General features: G+C 40.1%; 1 protein-coding gene and 20 non-coding genes across 34 annotated transcripts in view; 1 reads left to right on the forward strand and 20 right to left on the reverse strand.

Moving 5' to 3' along the window:
- LOC137197482 (LIM domain-binding protein 3-like) overlaps nucleotides 1-18,154 on the forward strand; it is a 101,701-nt gene that overhangs the window by 53,981 nt on the left and 29,566 nt on the right. For all 14 annotated transcript variants that reach the window (XM_067610931.1, XM_067610932.1, XM_067610937.1 and 11 more), the window contains one exon: nucleotides 12,739-12,890. In XM_067610931.1, the coding sequence (XP_067467032.1) occupies nucleotides 12,739-12,890 (152 nt within the window). The remainder of the gene's footprint in view (nucleotides 1-12,738; nucleotides 12,891-18,154) is intronic.
- Nucleotides 9-82, reverse strand: trnat-agu (transfer RNA threonine (anticodon AGU)). The gene has a single exon. It is a non-coding gene; the product is annotated as a tRNA-Thr (tRNA).
- trnat-agu (transfer RNA threonine (anticodon AGU)) lies at nucleotides 467-540 on the reverse strand. The gene has a single exon. It is a non-coding gene; the product is annotated as a tRNA-Thr (tRNA).
- trnat-ugu (transfer RNA threonine (anticodon UGU)) lies at nucleotides 762-835 on the reverse strand. Its single transcript has one exon. It is a non-coding gene; the product is annotated as a tRNA-Thr (tRNA).
- On the reverse strand, nucleotides 1,208-1,280 carry trnat-cgu (transfer RNA threonine (anticodon CGU)). The gene has a single exon. It is a non-coding gene; the product is annotated as a tRNA-Thr (tRNA).
- trnat-agu (transfer RNA threonine (anticodon AGU)) lies at nucleotides 1,786-1,859 on the reverse strand. The gene has a single exon. It is a non-coding gene; the product is annotated as a tRNA-Thr (tRNA).
- Nucleotides 2,251-2,324, reverse strand: trnat-agu (transfer RNA threonine (anticodon AGU)). The gene has a single exon. It is a non-coding gene; the product is annotated as a tRNA-Thr (tRNA).
- Nucleotides 2,647-2,720, reverse strand: trnat-agu (transfer RNA threonine (anticodon AGU)). Its single transcript has one exon. It is a non-coding gene; the product is annotated as a tRNA-Thr (tRNA).
- Nucleotides 3,104-3,177, reverse strand: trnai-aau (transfer RNA isoleucine (anticodon AAU)). Its single transcript has one exon. It is a non-coding gene; the product is annotated as a tRNA-Ile (tRNA).
- On the reverse strand, nucleotides 3,398-3,471 carry trnat-ugu (transfer RNA threonine (anticodon UGU)). Its single transcript has one exon. It is a non-coding gene; the product is annotated as a tRNA-Thr (tRNA).
- trnat-cgu (transfer RNA threonine (anticodon CGU)) lies at nucleotides 3,844-3,916 on the reverse strand. Its single transcript has one exon. It is a non-coding gene; the product is annotated as a tRNA-Thr (tRNA).
- On the reverse strand, nucleotides 4,422-4,495 carry trnat-agu (transfer RNA threonine (anticodon AGU)). Its single transcript has one exon. It is a non-coding gene; the product is annotated as a tRNA-Thr (tRNA).
- trnat-ugu (transfer RNA threonine (anticodon UGU)) lies at nucleotides 4,887-4,960 on the reverse strand. The gene has a single exon. It is a non-coding gene; the product is annotated as a tRNA-Thr (tRNA).
- On the reverse strand, nucleotides 5,282-5,355 carry trnat-agu (transfer RNA threonine (anticodon AGU)). Its single transcript has one exon. It is a non-coding gene; the product is annotated as a tRNA-Thr (tRNA).
- Nucleotides 5,739-5,812, reverse strand: trnai-aau (transfer RNA isoleucine (anticodon AAU)). The gene has a single exon. It is a non-coding gene; the product is annotated as a tRNA-Ile (tRNA).
- trnat-ugu (transfer RNA threonine (anticodon UGU)) lies at nucleotides 6,183-6,255 on the reverse strand. Its single transcript has one exon. It is a non-coding gene; the product is annotated as a tRNA-Thr (tRNA).
- On the reverse strand, nucleotides 6,744-6,817 carry trnat-agu (transfer RNA threonine (anticodon AGU)). The gene has a single exon. It is a non-coding gene; the product is annotated as a tRNA-Thr (tRNA).
- trnat-ugu (transfer RNA threonine (anticodon UGU)) lies at nucleotides 7,117-7,190 on the reverse strand. The gene has a single exon. It is a non-coding gene; the product is annotated as a tRNA-Thr (tRNA).
- Nucleotides 7,976-8,049, reverse strand: trnat-agu (transfer RNA threonine (anticodon AGU)). Its single transcript has one exon. It is a non-coding gene; the product is annotated as a tRNA-Thr (tRNA).
- Nucleotides 8,604-8,677, reverse strand: trnat-agu (transfer RNA threonine (anticodon AGU)). The gene has a single exon. It is a non-coding gene; the product is annotated as a tRNA-Thr (tRNA).
- Nucleotides 9,057-9,130, reverse strand: trnat-agu (transfer RNA threonine (anticodon AGU)). The gene has a single exon. It is a non-coding gene; the product is annotated as a tRNA-Thr (tRNA).

The following is an 18,154-nucleotide window of genomic DNA, read 5'->3' on the forward strand; positions in this document are numbered from 1 at the left end:
GCAGTGTGAGGCACTGCTGGGATTTGAACCCAGGATCTCCTGTTTACTAGACAGGCGCTTTAACCAACTAAGCCACAGCACCTCTGGTACACAGTTTTTGTCATATTAAAGCTACAGTTATATATTGAAATAGGGCCGCAACTAATAATTCTTTACATAATCAATAAATTGGTTGAAAAAAAGTAAAAATGTCATCAGACGTCTTGTTTTATCTTGATTGTAATCCGTATTGTTGCTTCAGTTGAAACTAAGATGGTCAGATTCAGGAAGTCTGCTGGGGGGCAGTCGTATCAGACACGTGTTAAGTTACTGCTGATGCAAACCCAACATTTCCTGCTTCACATTAAAAGCTTTTAAATGACTAAATAACCGACTTTATTGTGAAGAATTAACAGGAAGTAGGTCCCCTTTAAGGGAACACAAAAGAAGTGTCTTGCTGGTGGGTTAAACATGAGAGATAATAAGCAGGCACTGCTGGGATTTGAACCCAGGATCTCCTGTTTACTAGACAGGCGCTTTGACCAACTAAGCCACAGCACCTCTGGTGACATCTCCTCTCATATTAAAGGTGCCGTCACACTGAGGTGAAGACATTTATGAGCTGAAATTATAAATTTATGTTTATTGTCTTAATTGTGATCCATATTGTTGCTTCGGTTGAAAATGAGGTATAAATATATTTTTTAAAAATAGTCACCAGACAAGATGGAGAAATAATATCTCACAGGCAGTAATCACTGTGAAAGTGACCCACAACCATCTGGCAGTGCTGGGATTTGAACCCAGGATCTCCTGTTTACAAGACAGGTGCTTTAACCAACTAAGCCACAGCGCCTCTGGTGAAGGGTCTTATATTAAAGGTTCTTTATGTAAGAATTATGAAGGAATTAACATTAAGATTATTTATTGCCAATGAGTGAATGGATTGAGACCTTCCACGGACTGATTTCTATGTGAAGGACCTGGGCCAGTTTTTCTGTGAATATCAGAACGTATATGCTAGTTGCCTGTTTGTTGTTCAAGGGTAACTTCTTGGCCCAGACAAAGGCAATGTAACAGTCAGCCTTCATCACTGCAAGTTCTTTGATGTCAGTTTGGTGTGTCTGGGCCTTTAGAGACTGAAATGCTTCAGTGTAACCAAATGTCTTCAAGTGCAGAAACAGTGAAAGACAGCAAACACTCAGCTTTGGGGTTTTCCATGACATCAAGGCACTGCTGGGATTTGAACCCAGGATCTCCTGTTTACGAGACAGGCGCTTTAACCACTAAGCCACAGCACCTCTGTCAAATGTAGGTTTTTCAATATCAATCTAGAAAAGCAACACTGCCGTAACAGCTGAAGTCAATGAGCTACTTTCTTTGGGTAAACCTCCTCTTTCTTCTCTTTTTGTAACTGTGACAGTTCCATATTTTAGTACTATCTTCTATGAGACAGGGGGGCAAAGTTTAATAAGCTGAAAACCTGACAAGATGTAGCCAGCTGAGTGTCATCGTCACTACAGTGAAAAAACCATCATATTTCCAGGTGTGAAGGAATCTGTGATGATACAGTGCTTCATTCTTCTCTTTTATTGTCTGTCAGCGTAGTCGATGCTTCAAGTGTTTTTAGAAATGATCCAATCACTATGGATTTAAATAACCAATGAGAGGTTGAGTGCTGTAGGTGTTGATCTGTGATCATTTATTTGCAACACACTCATACAAAGGATACTTTGTGAACGTAGTTTCATATAACGATACTGATAAGTTCTCTTTGAGTAAGTTGAGAGCAGTTTCTGCAGTGTGAGGCACTGCTGGGATTTGAACCCAGGATCTCCTGTTTACTAGACAGGCGCTTTAACCAACTAAGCCACAGCACCTCTGGTACACAGTTTTTCTCATATTGAAGCTACAGTTATATATTGAAATAGGGCCGCAACTAATAATTCTTTACATAATCAATAAATTGGTTGAAAAAAAGTAAAAATGTCATCAGACGTCTTGTTTTATCTTGATTGTAATCCGTATTGTTGCTTCAGTTGAAACTAAGATGGTCAGATTCAGGAAGTCTGCTGGGGGGCAGTCGTATCAGACACGTGTTAAGTTACTGCTGATGCAAACCCAACATTTCCTGCTTCACTGCTTCAAATTAAAAGCTTTTAAATGACTAAATAGTCGAATTTATTGTGAAGAATTAACAGGAATTAGGTCTCCTTTAAGGGATCACAAAGAAGCGTGTTGGTGGTGGGTTAAACATGAAAGATAATAAGCAGGCACTGCTGGGATTTGAACCCAGGATCTCCTGTTTACTAGACAGGCGCTTTAACCAACTAAGCCACAGCACCTCTGTGCGAAGCTATCTTCTCATATTAAAGCTACAATCATATCCTGAAATACAGCTGCAACTAATAACTCTGTACATAATCAATGAATTTTTTGAGAAAAAAAGTAGAAATATCATCAAACGTCTTGTTTTGTTGGAACAACAGTCAAAAACTCCAAAGCGTTATATTCACTGCACTGTTAAGACGAGAAAAAGCAGCACATTCATTATCAAAATCCTTGCAGATTAAGATTTTCTGTTGATTAATTAATCAACTACTTGCTGCAGCAACAGAAATGCTGAAGGTCTCATACAACATTTGCCTTTACTGAACAGCATCTTCCAGGTACTGCTGGGATTTGAACCCAGGATCTCCTGTTTACTAGACAGGCGCTTTAACCAACTAAGCCACAGCACCTCTGGTAAACTGGTCTTCTCGTATTAAAGCTACAGTTACATCTTGAACTAGGGCTGCAACTAATAATTCTTTACATAATCAATAAATTGGTTGAAAAAACATAAAAATGTCATCAGACGTCTTGTTTTGTCTTGATTGTAATCCGTATTGTTGCTTCAGTTGAAACTAAGATGGTCAGATTCAGGAAGTCTGCTGGGGGGCAGTCGTATCAGACACGTGTTAAGTTACTGCTGATGCAAACCCAACATTTCCTGCTTCACATTAAAAGCTTTTAAATGACTAAATAACCGACTTTATTGTGAAGAATTAACAGGAAGTAGGTCCCCTTTAAGGGAACACAAAGAAGTGTCTTGCTGGTGGGTTAAACATGAGAGATAATAAGCAGGCACTGCTGGGATTTGAACCCAGGATCTCCTGTTTATTAGACAGGCGCTTTAACCAACTAAGCCACAGCACCTCTGGTGGCATCGCCTCTCATATTAAAGGTGCCGTCACACTGAGGCGAAGACATTTATGAGCTGAACGATAAATTTATGTTTATTGTCTTAATTGTGATCCATATTGTTGCTTCGGTTGAAAATGAGGTATAAATATATTTTTTAAAAATAGTCACCAGACAAGATGGAGAAATAATATCTCACAGGCAGTAATCACTGTGAAAGTGACCCACAACCATCTGGCAGTGCTGGGATTTGAACCCAGGATCTCCTGTTTACAAGACAGGTGCTTTAACCAACTAAGCCACAGCGCCTCTGGTGAAGGGTCTTATATTAAAGGTTCTTTATGTAAGAATTATGAAGGAATTAACATTAAGATTATTTATTGCCAATGAGTGAATGGATTGAGACCTTCCACGGACTGATTTCTATGTGAAGGACCTGGGCCAGTTTTTCTGTGAATATCAGAACGTATATGCTAGTTGCCTGTTTGTTGTTCAAGGGTAACTTCTTGGCCCAGACAAAGGCAATGTAACAGTTAGCCTTCATCACTGCAAGTTCTTTGATGTCAGTTTGGTGTGTCTGGGCCTTTAGAGACTGAAATGCTTCAGTGTAACCAAATGTCTTCAAGTGCAGAAACAGTGAAAGACAGCAAACACTCAGCTTTGGGGTTTTCCATGACATCAAGGCACTGCTGGGATTTGAACCCAGGATCTCCTGTTTACGAGACAGGCGCTTTAACCACTAAGCCACAGCACCTCTGTCAAATGTAGGTTTTTCAATATCAATCTAGAAAAGCAACACTGCCGTAACAGCTGAAGTCAATGAGCTACTTTCTTTGGGTAAACCTCCTCTTTCTTCTCTTTTTGTAACTGTGACAGTTCCATATTTTAGTACTATCTTCTATGAGACAGGGGGGCAAAGTTTAATAAGCTGAAAACCTGACAAGATGTAGCCAGCTGAGTGTCATCGTCACTACAGTGAAAAAACCATCATATTTTCAGGTGTGAAGGAATCTGTGATGATACAGTGCTTCATTCTTCTCTTTTATTGTCTGTCAGCGTAGTCGATGCTTCAAGTGTTTTTAGAAACGATCCAATCACTATGGATTTAAATAACCAATGAGAGGTTGAGTGCTGTAGGTGTTGATCTGTGATCATTTATTTGCAACACACTCATACAAAGGATACTTTGTGAACATAGTTTCATATAACAATACTGATAAGTTCTCTTTGAGTAAGTTGAGAGCAGTTTCTGCAGTGTGAGGCACTGCTGGGATTTGAACCCAGGATCTCCTGTTTACTAGACAGGCGCTTTAACCAACTAAGCCACAGCACCTCTGGTACACAGTTTTTCTCATATTGAAGCTACAGTTATATATTGAAATAGGGCCGCAACTAATAATTCTTTACATAATCAATAAATTGGTTGAAAAAAAGTAAAAATGTCATCAGACGTCTTGTTTTATCTTGATTGTAATCCGTATTGTTGCTTCAGTTGAAACTAAGATGGTCAGATTCAGGAAGTCTGCTGGGGGGCAGTCATATCAGACACGTGTTAAGTTACTGCTGATGCAAACCCAACATTTCCTGCTTCACTGCTTCAAATTAAAAGCTTTTAAATGACTAAATAGTCGAATTTATTGTGAAGAATTAACAGGAAATAGGTCTCCTTTAAGGGATCACAAAGAAGCGTGTTGGTGGTGGGTTAAACATGAAAGATAATAAGCAGGCACTGCTGGGATTTGAACCCAGGATCTCCTGTTTACAAGACAGGTGCTTTAACCAACTAAGCCACAGCACCTCTGTGAGAAGCTATCTTCTCATATTAAAGCTACAATCATATCCTGAAATACAGCTGCAACTAATAACTGTACATAATCAATGAATTTTTTGAGAAAAAAAAGTAAAAATATCATCAAACGTCTTGTTTTGTTGGAACAACAGTCAAAAACTCCAAAACGTTATATTCACTGCACTGTTAAGACGAGAAAAAGCAGCACATTCATTATCAAAATCCTTGCAGATTAAGATTTTCTGTTGATTAATTAATCAACTACTTGCTGCAGCAACAGAAATGTTGAAGGTCTCATACAACATTTGCTTTTACTGAACAGCATCTTCCAGGTACTGCTGGGATTTGAACCCAGGATCTCCTGTTTACTAGACAGGCGCTTTAACCAACTAAGCCACAGCACCTCTGGTAAACTGGTCTTCTCATATTAAAGCTACAGTTACATATTGAACTAGGGCTGCAACTAATAATTCTTTACATAATCAATAAATTGGTTGAAAAAAAGTAAAAATGTCATCAGACGTCTTGTTTTGTCTTGATTGTAATCCGTATTGTTGCTTCAGTTGAAAATAAGATGGTCAGATTCAGGAAGTCTGCTGGGGGGCAGTCGTATCAGACACGTGTTAAGTTACTGCTGATGCAAACCCAACATTTCCTGCTTCACATTAAAAGCTTTTAAATGACTAAATAACCGACTTTATTGTGAAGAATTAACAGGAAGTAGGTCCCCTTTAAGGGAACACAAAGAAGTGTCTTGCTGGTGGGTTAAACATGAGAGATAATAAGCAGGCACTGCTGGGATTTGAACCCAGGATCTCCTGTTTATTAGACAGGCGCTTTAACCAACTAAGCCACAGCGCCTCTGGTGAAGGGTCTTATATTAAAGGTTCTTTATGTAAGAATTATGAAGGAATTAACATTAAGATTATTATGCCAATGAGTGAATGGATTGAGACCTTCCGCGGACTGATTTCTATGTGAAGGACCTGGGCCAGTTTTTCTGTGAATATCAGAACGTATATGCTAGTTGCCTGTTTGTTGTTCAAGGGTAACTTCTTGGCCCAGACAAAGGCAATGTAACAGTCAGCCTTCATCACTGCAAGTTCTTTGATGTCAGTTTGGTGTGTCTGGGCCTTTAGAGACTGAAATGCTTCAGTGTAACCAAATGTCTTCAAGTGCAGAAACAGTGAAAGACAGCAAACACTCAGCATTAGGGTTTTCCATGACATCAAGGCACTGCTGGGATTTGAACCCAGGATCTCCTGTTTACAAGACAGGCGCTTTAACCACTAAGCCACAGCACCTCTGTCGAATGCCGGTTTTTCAATATCAATCTAGAAAATCAACACTGCCGTAACAGCTGAAGTCAATGAGCTACTTTCTTTGGGTAAACCTCCTCTTTCTTCTCTTTTTGTAACTGTGACAGTTCCATATTTTAGTACTATCTTCTATGAGACGGGGGCAAAGTTTAATAAGCTGAAAACCTGACAAGATGTAGCCAGCTGAGTGTCATCGTCACTACAGTGAAAAAACATCATATTTTCAGGTGTGAAGGAATCTGTGATGATACAGTGCTTCATTCTTCTCTTTTATTGTCTGTCAGCGTAGTCGATGCTTCAAGTGTTTTTAGAAACGATCCAATCACTATGGATTTAAATAACCAATGAGAGGTTGAGTGCTGTAGGTGTTTTATGTAAACACATTCATACAAAGGATACTTACTGAAAACACTTTCATATGATGATACTGATAAGTTCTCTTTGAGTAAGTTGAAAATAGTTTCTGCAGTGTGAGGCACTGCTGGGATTTGAACCCAGGATCTCCTGTTTACTAGACAGGCGCTTTAACCAACTAAGCCACAGCGCCTCTGCTGAAAGATGCTCTCATCATGTCCTCTCATATGAAAGCTACAGTTACATCCTGAAATAGGGCTGCAACTAATAATTCTTTTCATAATCAATTAATTGTCTGAAAAAAAGTAAGAAAGTAAGAAAAGAAAGTAAGTAAAAAGTAAGAATGTCATCAGTGTCTTGTATTGTTGGAACAGCAGCACAAAACTACAAATTTACTGCACCGTTAAGACAAGAACAAACAGCACATTCTCACATTTCAGAAGGTGGGCGATCGACAGCTAACATACAGCTTTATGGTTTTCTATGATAACCAGGCACTGCTGGGATTTGAACCCAGGATCTCCTGTTTACAAGACAGGCGCTTTAACCAACTAAGCCACAGCACCTCTGACAAACCTTGCTCTCATATTAAAACTACAGTCATATCCTGAAAAAGGGATGCCACTAATAATTCTTTTCATAATCAATTAATTGTCTGAAAAAAAGTAAGACATAAGGAGTAAGACAAGGAAAAGCAGCACCTTCTCAAATTTCAGAAGCTTAAACAAGAGAACATTTGGACTTAAAACGATTGAATGATTATCAAAGTGCTTGAAGATTAATTTTCTGTCGATTGATTAATCAGCTACTTGTTGCAGCAAGAGAAATGTTGAAGGTCTCGTGCAACATTTGCTTTCACTGGATCCAAAATGCTGATTTTCTACAAGTCAAACCAAATAGTTTTTTACTGTAATGAAGAACACTCTCTGAACAGCATCGTCGAGGCACTGCTGGGATTAGAACCAACAATCTCCTGTTTACAAGACAGATATTTTAACCACTAATTCACAGCTTCGCTTATTTAGCCTTCAGCTTCTGTCTTTAGACTTGTTGAGTGATGTACAGCATGTTGGTGAAGACTGTAGTGGGAATATTTTTAAGCCTCTGTAACTGCAGCAGAGGTGAAATGAACAATAAGAAGAGTTCTTACAGACTGAATTAACTTGGAAAAATGTGTCTTTTTAATGTGGATCTGTGCAGGTGACTTTTAAAAGCCAGGATTCATCATTTAATTTCAGTCAACACAAACATGTTGTTCGGGTGTAGATGAAGCTAAATATTTTAAATTTAAGGCTCAAAAAGTAGCATCTTAGTGGTGAATTAAACATGAGGGATAAAAATAATAACAACAAGGCACTGCTGGGATTTGAACCCAGGATCTCCTGTTTACTAGACAGGCGCTTTAACCAACTAAGCCACAGCGCCTCTGATAACAGTTTCTCTCATATTAAAGCTATAGTCATACTGAGATGAAGACATTTATAAACTGAAATGATAAAGTTATGTTTGGTGTCTTGATTTTGATCCATATTGTTGAAAATAAGGCAAAAATATTTTAAAGAAAACAGCGTGGTTATGCACAGTGGGAGGGGAGGGCCAGCTCACTGACTGGGAGTGAGAGATGCTTTGCAGAAACATGGTGCAAAACACAACATTAGAGATCTTTTATGTCATTATGAGAAGTGTAAGTGAGGAAATTGACATCACAGGCAATATTCTAGCGCCGCTGTGAGCTCCACAAGTTTTATTAGCTGTCAGCGTAGTCGATGCTTCAAGTGTTTTTAGAAACGATCCAATCAGTGTGAATTTAAATAAGCAATGAGAGGTTTAGTTTCTGCTGCAGTGCTGTAGATGTTGATCTGTGATCATTTAGAAGTGACAGAATAGTTAGTAAACACACTTATACAAAAGACATTTACTGAATACAGTTTCATATAATGATACTCTTTGAGTAAAGTGGAAGTGGTATCAGCAGTCTGAGGCACTGCTGGGATTTGAACCCAGGATCTCCTGTTTACTAGACAGGTGCTTTAACCAACTAAGCCACAGCGCCTCTGGTAACAGCTTCTTTCATATTAAAGCTACAGTTATATCATGAAACAGGGCTGCAACTAATAATTCTTTACATAATCAATAAAATGGTGGAAAAAAAGTAAAATTGTCATCAGACGTCTTGTTTTGTCTTGATTGTAATCCGTATTGTTGCTTCAGTTGAAAATAAGATGGTCAGATTCAGGAAGTCTGCTGGGGGGCAGTCGTATCAGACATGTGTTAAGTTACTGCTGATGCAAACCCAACATTTCCTGCTTCACTGCTTCAAAAAGCTTTTAAATGACTTAATAGCATTATTAAGAATTAACAGGAAGTAGGTCCCCTTCAAGGGGTCACAAAGAAGTGTCTTGCTGGTGGGTTAAACATGAGAGATAATAAGCAGGCACTGCTGGGATTTGAACCCAGGATCTCCTGTTTACTAGACAGGCGCTTTAACCAACTAAGCCACAGCGCCTCTTACTACTATTACTGGTGTTAATGGTATTGCTGGTTTTGGTGAGTGAGGCCTTTAGAAGCTTGTTGCTGCTCTACAATATCCAGCCGGTATATGAGAGGAGGAGGATCGACGTCTGATTCAGGAAATAATTGATAGTAGATACATTCTTGTTTTATAGTTATACAGTGAAATAATCAAAGCAGCAGAGAAGCTGTTTCTGTCTTTCTACCAGTGGATCAGTTCTCCACTTTGAACTTAAATATCTCATCAACCATTGGATGGATTGTCATGAACTTTGGGTCAGACATTCATGTTCCCCTCAGGATGAATACCTCTAACTTTTCCTATACCACCACCACGAGGTTGATATTTGTCATTCTGATTCAAATAATCGAAAAGCACAAAAAAAGAAACAACGATGATATTCTGAGAAAAATTGTGAAGCACATTTTATTTGATTCTTTTTGTCAGATGTCAAGACGGCCCTCCCAGAAAAACAACACAACAGGTCGTAATGTCAGTCGACCAAAAACGACCTATAGCGACGTTTGAGTGACAGCTGTCGTCTAGCAGTGGTGCAGATCAGATGACGTATATATATGTGGACAGATTTCCTCATTCAGAGGAGGAGGGAGGATGGAGGCTTTAACCCAACAGTGGACTTTGTTTCCTGTTTCCAACCGCAAGATAAAAAGCATAACTACGATCGCCTCCTAACCTTTAACCCCGTGAATATTATTGTAGCCATGACGACGAAGGTGGCCTAACTTTAAGGAAGTAGTAACTTTAACCCACAGGACCAAAACAAGCCAAACCAGACTTTAACCACAGCGTTGTCACATCATAAAACATCATTATTGTTTAACAGTGATGTGTGATGGTTTTGGAAGACAAGATGATGTCATCCAGCAGATTACTGCTGATAGAGACGCCAGATAAGAAAACGCTTGTATGTGTCGTTCTGGAGTCACATGATCAAACCAGAGCTGCTAGCTTGCACCAGGTGTTACTACACTAGTTATTTGTCACTGTCCACGGACAACCAAACTGGTCCTTTTCTCCAGATTAATAAAGTTTTCTAATCTAATAAACCAGCGTCACACTCAGGAGTTTGAGTCTCTGTGTGATCAGGTCTGTGTGCAGGACTTCATTCAGCTGTAACTGGACCAGTAATGTGAGCAGAGTGTAACTGGGACCAACTCACTGCCGTCTGTCACTGTCAGCGGCCGCTAACAGCTCGTCTCCAGGGGGCGATGTTTCATTCACGCCTGTTAACCCTCATTCAGTGGAAATGTCAGCCAGATGAGTCAGAGAGAGATAAGAACTGCAGCCAACTGTCAGAGTGCTATTTAACCTTTATCAATGTGTGTGTGTTTGTGTGTGTGTGTGTGTGTGTGTGTGTGTGTGTGTATGTGTGTGTGTGTGTGTGTGGTACAGTCTCATTCAGGATCATTCAGGTCTCAGCTGCTGTTATTTTTCTGTTAATCCTGCAGACTGCTCTTGTTTCTCTGCTGTTACTCTCCCTGCAGACAGGGGGCGACGTACCAACAGACTTAAAGGACAAACACACTCCTGCTGTGTGCTAAAACTGAATTTCTTCAACACAAGACAAATATGTGTTTATGAATGTATAGAGGAGGGTGTCAGTGTTCCAGGAATATAAGATTCTGATCATTAGTAGTCATAAAAATATGGAAAAAGTTCATATTATTGGATTTTGTCTCCTGTTATTATTCTTTGTTCCTGTCTTACTTTGCTTTGGAGGATGAGATTGTTCTCAGATTTAGAACTACAATTCTTATGATGCTTTAGGGGATGTAAACAGGAAGTATAACGTTGCCATGGATGCAGTTGGTCCATCCCACACAGGCTTCTCCAAACACTGCTTCATATTCAGAGCCAAATGTATCCCACAATGCACCACCAGTACCACCAGTCCAGTGGTTGGCGGTCGTGCGCCTGTAGGCTGGTTTTATAATAATCAACAAATAAGAAGAGTCATGAAAGTTTGATTTAGCATGAATATTATCATTCATATATAATCACAAAGTGATGACAGAACCTCCACAGATAGATATCATGTAATATTAACAGTGAATCTGATCTTCTTGATGGGACTGATAAGACTAATATCGTTATATATCTGACACTGTTTCATGTAGTATAAATGAAAACTGCACACTTCTAGATAACTTCCTCCTTCCTCCTGCACCATCACCACCTCCCTCTATTTCTACACCTCCATCTCTACCATACCTTTCCCTCCCATCCCTCCTGCTCCTCCTGCGCTCTCTCTCCTCCAGGTGTAAAGGTCAGAGGTCGTGGATCGTAGCTGGATGGAAATAGAAGGATGATATGAGAGAGTCAGAGCAGCGAGATGGCATGAGGGATATTTGGTTGTAATTGGAGTGATTGGATGTGACTCAGCGGGGGGGGGTGGGGTGGGGGGTGGGGGGGTGGGGGGGGTTAGTGCTGTATGGACAGCTGTCTGGGGTTTAACACTCAGGCATGAACACTTGTGCCCAGTCATTGTGTTCGAGGCGCCACGGAGGCCACCGAGGTTGCAGACAGACCCCCGTTAATGAAAGATCACAAATCCTGCAAACAGACATGTTTCCATCAGGGATAAATTTGTCCTGCTGAAGTGATATCTGACCTCACACACCGCACGAAAACTGTATTTGGAGCATCAGTCGGTCCCTGCGTGGTGTGAAGGTTTTTACCATGAGAAGACAGAGATGCTTTATGTGATTATATCACTTCCATAACGCTGGTCAGAATCTGTGCTGCAGAGGTTGAAATTATCTTGACTCGTCCCATATTTATACAGTTGTGTTAATTATTCCTTTCAGATGTGTCTCAGTCATGTGAAACAACATGTGATGTACCGTAACACTGTTTTAGTTTCCGTTTCCACAGTGATGAAGTAAAAACTTTGTCACAGGCTTCAAGAGTTCAACAGTCAGGAGCAACCGCTGCTTTTTAAACATGAACATTCCTCTCAAGTTATATCACTTTTCTCTCTTTTAACGACTTTTTGATACTTTCAGGTAAAGATTTATCACACAGTTTTAAAAAGTCTTCTCGCTCATAATTTTGGTTTATTTGAAGATGGACGCCGTCGGTTCAACGTGTTCTCTCTCAGGTTTCTGTAAACGCAAAACAAAAACTCCAATCCTGAAGTGGATTTTTAGATTATAGTGACGTCAGGCTGCAGACACTTTAATCATTACCTTATTGATTAATTCTTTTCTCATTTGATTGATGGTTTTGTGGTAAAACAGTGAAGCTTTTCCATCCATAAAGTGATTGAAAGCTGCAGACTGACGTGTGCGTTGACCTGTTCTGTGTTACTGGACACATTTTAATACATGTGCTAGAAACCTACATTCAGAATAGTTGTAACAGACGACGTAACAACAGAAACATTTTCACCTGTGTCCTCTTTTCTTTTCTTTTCTTTTCTTTTCTTTTCTTTTCTTTTCTTTTCTTTTCTTTTCTTTTCTTTTCTTTTCTTTTCTTTGAGCAAGAGTTTAAACAGTTGACATTGTGGCAGATTTGTTTTTTGCTTTGAGGAAAGTGAGATGTAAATGTGTGTGTTCGTTGTTGTGTTTGTGTGTGGATAGATCACTCCGGGCAGCAAGGCGGCGCAGGGTAACCTGGTCCAAGGTGATGTCATCGTCGCCATCGATGGCGTCAGCACCGAGGGGATGACTCACCTGGAGGCCCAGAACAAGATCAAGATGGCCAACTACAACCTGGCGCTCACCATGTCCAAGTAAGATCAGACACTATGGATGAGTTGATGATTTCTGTCTTCTGGTGACTTTTTAAGCAAAATATGACTGAAAGGAAATCCTGAAAGTTTCCACCTGAACTAAAATAACCCTAATCTGGAACGACAGATGAAACCACTGTAAATAGATCATTGGCAAGGAGCAGAATGGCCATCAGGACGTTATTTTAACTGTGACGCAGCAGTGGACTGACTCACTTAACGTGAATAACAAAGATCATAAAGAAAAACATAAATGTGGGGCTGAAAAGCTCAGAGAAAAGAAGTTAAAATCCCCCAAAACGGAAGCAAATAATCCTTCAAAATAAAAAGTTAAAGATCAGCTCCAGAGACGTATAAAAACACTCAGCTTTGAATAATAATTTCCACAAACAAATGTTCGATTGTTCTTCAAATTTGGCACAAACGTCCACTTGGACTTAAGGATGAACTGATTAGATTTTGGTGGTCAAAGGTCAAAGGTCAAAGGTCACAAAACACATTTTTAGCTCATAACTCAAGAATTTATACAGTAATTATGACAAAGTTTCACACAAATGTCTAACAGGATGAAATGATGTAGTGATGGCATTTAATATCCAAAAGGTCAAAGGTCAACTTCGCTGTGACATCATAATATCCTGTAAAAACACTTTTCTGGCCGTTACTCAGCGCCGTAACTCAGGACCAGTAGGAGAGATTGTGTCCATATTTCACACTCAGATGCTGAACTGGTGAATCTTTTGTGTCCACGTTGAAACTGGTGATAGTTTAGATCTTCTGTGTGTGAAACGTCCACGTTTTACAATCCGTAGCTTCTCTGCAGCAACATCCAGGTCTGAAGCATCGTCTACTGTCATCACTACGACTCTGTGTTCTACCAGAATCAGATTTATAAGCCAAACACATACAAGGAAAAGTCTTCACTATAAATATTATGAGTCTGGACGGACGTGGATGTAAACTGCAACCTGACTGGTTGATGAAGGCAAACAACCACCAGTCAGTGTTTTATTAGTTTACTATTTAATTCTGGTAAAGTGTGACCTGGTCTGAATGCACAAAGTAAAAACATTATATTATGTTATCCAGCAACTGCTTTCTTCACGAGATCATAAAACTAATGTTTAACCTGTTATATCTTTAATTTAAATTAAGTGCAGGAAAAAAGAGGCAAAAAGAGAAAGAAGAAGCAGCAGTGACACACACATAATAACACACACACACATCTGAACAGATATGATGAAAATGTGTCCTCTCTCGTTTCTCTAATCTCTCCATCTGCAGATAAAAGTTCAGCTGAAGGTAAACAGACTCTTCATACAGCAGATAACACACAGATATTAAAGGACGACATACAGTAACTGAGCAGCGTTGTGCTTAAAACCGTCCAGATTACATTTAAAAAGAACATTTTTACTGACATTGTAAGAATCAGTTTCAAGGATTTTATGCTCTAATGTGAGCCGCATGTCTACTAACCAGGCGTGTTAGCATATCATTAGCTCGCTAGATTATTTTGCATGTTTCCAGGTTTAGTTAGAAAAGCAGCTGACAGGATAAAAGCCTTGCGGTTAGCTGGATCAGTGAACATCGATGGGTTTAAAAGGTGACACGGTGACGTTTCCTCCTGCCCTACTTTTAACTGTTTCCCCCCGACGGGAGCACAAAGACAACGTGAACCTCTCTGAACCTCAGACAGACAGCCGATTGGTCGGTCAGATGGACGTTTAAAGGTCAGCGCTCTCTTGTTAGGACGGTTCAGGCTCTCGGGGGACTCGAGGAGGAGGTGATGGCTGATGGTTGCCTTCAGGATCAGAGCGGAGAAGACATAACTGGAGGGACAGCCACGGTGCAAGTGGAGGGTCATGTGACCGCCCAGCCACTGCGGCTTTACATGATACTGTAGAAATGAAAAATGATTGGCAGCCTGGAAGGAAGGAATTGAAATTAAAGCTGTGAGCAGCGTTGGTCGGGACCTCGCTCTCTGGCCCGTCGGGATCATTTTGCTTTTTAAAAATGAGGGATATTTCTTACAAGTGTGGTGTGCTTTTATTTTGAAAGTTTGATTGACATGTGTACTGTCAGGTGTGTAGAGACAATAAGTAACTGCAGCTGGACACAGAAAAATACTCATATATTTGAATGGAGAGTGTGAGTGAACCCACACCTTTTTGAACATTTACTGCTTCCACATAGTTTTAGATACAAACTTCATTTGAACTTTAAATGAGTCACGAGACTTTGACCTACAAATCTTGAATTTACATGTGTTTTCTATCTTTTACTGTTTTTGAGATATTAGAGTGTGAGTTTTAAAGTCTTTTCTTGCTCCTCCTGTGATTTTATAATGAGTGTGTATTGCGGAATGTTTCACAGCACTGAGGGAGTGACATCACCAGGAGCAGTTGGAGAGGAGGATTTTAGAGTACGCTTCTCGTGAAATATCCTCATAAATCCCATGACTTTGGCCAAATCTAACATTAAAAATCATATTTTAGAAGCAAATCCATTGATACAGGTTTGAAAGTGGTCAGACTTATAGTTTAGACGTCAGAAGCCTCTGTTTGACACAAAGTTCATGCCCATAGATTGCCTCTCCATTGGTTTACATTGTAAGGGTGATGTGGCACTGCAACTTTCAGGGCTTATTAAATCCAAACCGTTCAAGTTATTATTAAGTTTTTAACAACTTTTTCCAGCATAGTGTCATAAGTCATGTATTAAAGTTTGAAGCTGAACCCATTAACACCCTCGGAGGAGATAGCGTTTGTTTGGGGTCCAAAATTGGGTCCAAAAAAGTCTTATTTGAAATTGAGATTGCAGACTTCCTGTTGGATTTAGGTCAGGGGTGTCGGCATATGATTTGTAGGTCTTGATGAGACGAATAATTGAGTTTTTTCTTTACGACATTCCTACGGGCTGTGGCGGCCATTTTAGTTGCATAGGCGGTGCTAGAGAGCACATTTTGGCACTTTAAGGGTTAATTTTTACATTTTATCAAATTTTTCACCAGACCTGATGTGTGTGCCAAATTTGGTGAGTTTTTGAGCACGTTTAGGGGGTCAAATTAAGGGTTTAAGTGGCGTAATAATAAAGAAAGAAAGAACAGCAGTCCTCGGTCCCTAATGACGAACTGATGGAGGACGTGGAGGATGATCAGCAGTGGATGGAATAAATAATGTGCTGCTGCAGACGTTGACATTGGACTGTTTTGGTGTCACACAGTCGAATCTTCCTCCTCGTAGCCTGAAGGTGTCTGACAGCAGATCTGATAAGCGCAGAGAGGAAATGAATGTTGGTCCACAGCGAGCTCAGAGCAGAGTCTCATAACCACCAACCCTCCAGGTGAAGATGATAAGACGGCTCGGCTGAGGATGAGGAGGCTGTCTTTTTTTTTTTTCACGTACAAACTGTTTGTTTCATCCGTGTGAAGTGGACGGTGAGGCCTGTGGTGGAGCTCAGGGAATAGATGTGAAGCTCTGAGAGACGCAGCAGCAAATATAATAGAATCTGTTTGACCTCTGTTAACCCTTCACGCCGCCTCCGCTGATGAAACGGGCGACATAGAAATCACACAAAGCAGAGAGAACAATCAAGCTTTCATTTTTCATTTCAGGGTCACAGTTTTTTTTTTTACTGTTCCTGCAGCACAAATTGACTGTAATATATGTGTGAGAGTCAGTAGGTTCACTTTGTCAAATACTTCTGAGGTTTCTGGCTCAATTTTAGAGCTCAGTCCGATAAATTATCCAAACGAAACAACAGAATAGCTTTTCATCGCCGTCCGAGAACAACACACACATCAGCGTTTTCTGATCTGATCTGACAGAACCGTTAAAAATCAAACTTACTAAAAGATTTAAAGGGTCGCTCCACTGATTTTTACATGTGAAGATCAGTTTATAAGTGCACCGGAGTCGGACCGACCCTTATTTCATGAAACAGATTGCAATCAGATTTGTGATGTGAGTGACAGAAACGTGTTCATGTGGTCTTATGATAAATAAAAGTGTCTTAAATCTCATCATCTGGGTTTTATCTGGATATGCTGGAAATGAAAAGTGGAAATGGGTTCACACTCTCTCCCGCTTTCTACCGACTGAGGAGGAAAACGACACCAAGGGCCAGATGTTTAAACCTCTGTATAGACAGAAATATGCAGATACGTTCTTTTCCATTAGATTTATAAAGAAATGCATAGACATGACTCAGCTATAAATAGATGAAAACGCCCTTAATCAGCTGTTTTCATATCAATACGCCGCCTGCTGCACCTGTCTGAACAACTGATGAAACAAACGGGAAAGAAGCACAGCTGACATCACACATGTCCGTTATAGGCTGTTTATTTATAGCGTTAATACATCATATCATCATATCACAACTGAGGATAAAACAAAAATATTAACAGTAAAATAAAATGAAAATGAAAAGAATGATTGAAGTAATTAATCGATGTTATGTTTATGACGGCGCCTTTGATTGGCAAAGATTCTCTCAGTTTTTATTTAATCTCCACCTTTTTTCAGGAAGTTTTTCCTCCTTTGAATCGAGAGTCTGATGTTTTGTTGTTGTACAGACTGTAAAACTCCCCGAGACAAATTAGTGATTTGTGATATTGGACGATACAAATAAAATTGACTTGACCTCATTGCATCAAAATCACGTGTACGCTGGTTTGAGATGTTCACACACTGTGTTTATAGATACCAGTTAACAGTGACGCCTTACAGGTCACCTCTATACATCAGTTTGTGATCGTAGACTGTATATAAATATGGACGTAGTTACCGTGACGTCACTCGTTGGTTTCTGAAGAGCGGTTTTAAGCTCAAAGTGAGCCGCTCTGGCCGTCGCCATCGTGACGCTGCCTAACTCCCAGCCAATCAAAAATAGGCAAAGAGGCTGAAACAAGCCACCTAGCGGCTGGCGGACCTGTCACTCAAAGCAGCCATGTCCTTCATTATGCAGAACTTTACGGCTTAATTAAATTTGAATGGGTGAGTTATAAACCCCCCCCCCCCCGTCCAGTTGTCATGAAAGAGGAAATTAGCTACAGAGACCAAAACCGTTGTTTGTACCAGGCTGTAAACATGTTTATTTCTGCTGTAAAGTTGGACATTTTAACATGGGGGTCTATGGGGATTGACTCGCTGGAGCCTCAAGTGGTCGTTTAAGGAACTGCAGTTTTTGGCTTCATTTTACAGCCCCGGAGGTTACCGCTTGGTCGGACGACGAGCTACTTGTTAATTTGTCATAATGGA

Source organism: Thunnus thynnus, chromosome 14 (genome assembly GCF_963924715.1).
Source record: "Thunnus thynnus chromosome 14, fThuThy2.1, whole genome shotgun sequence".
In the NCBI taxonomy this organism is placed as follows: domain Eukaryota; kingdom Metazoa; phylum Chordata; class Actinopteri; order Scombriformes; family Scombridae; genus Thunnus; species Thunnus thynnus.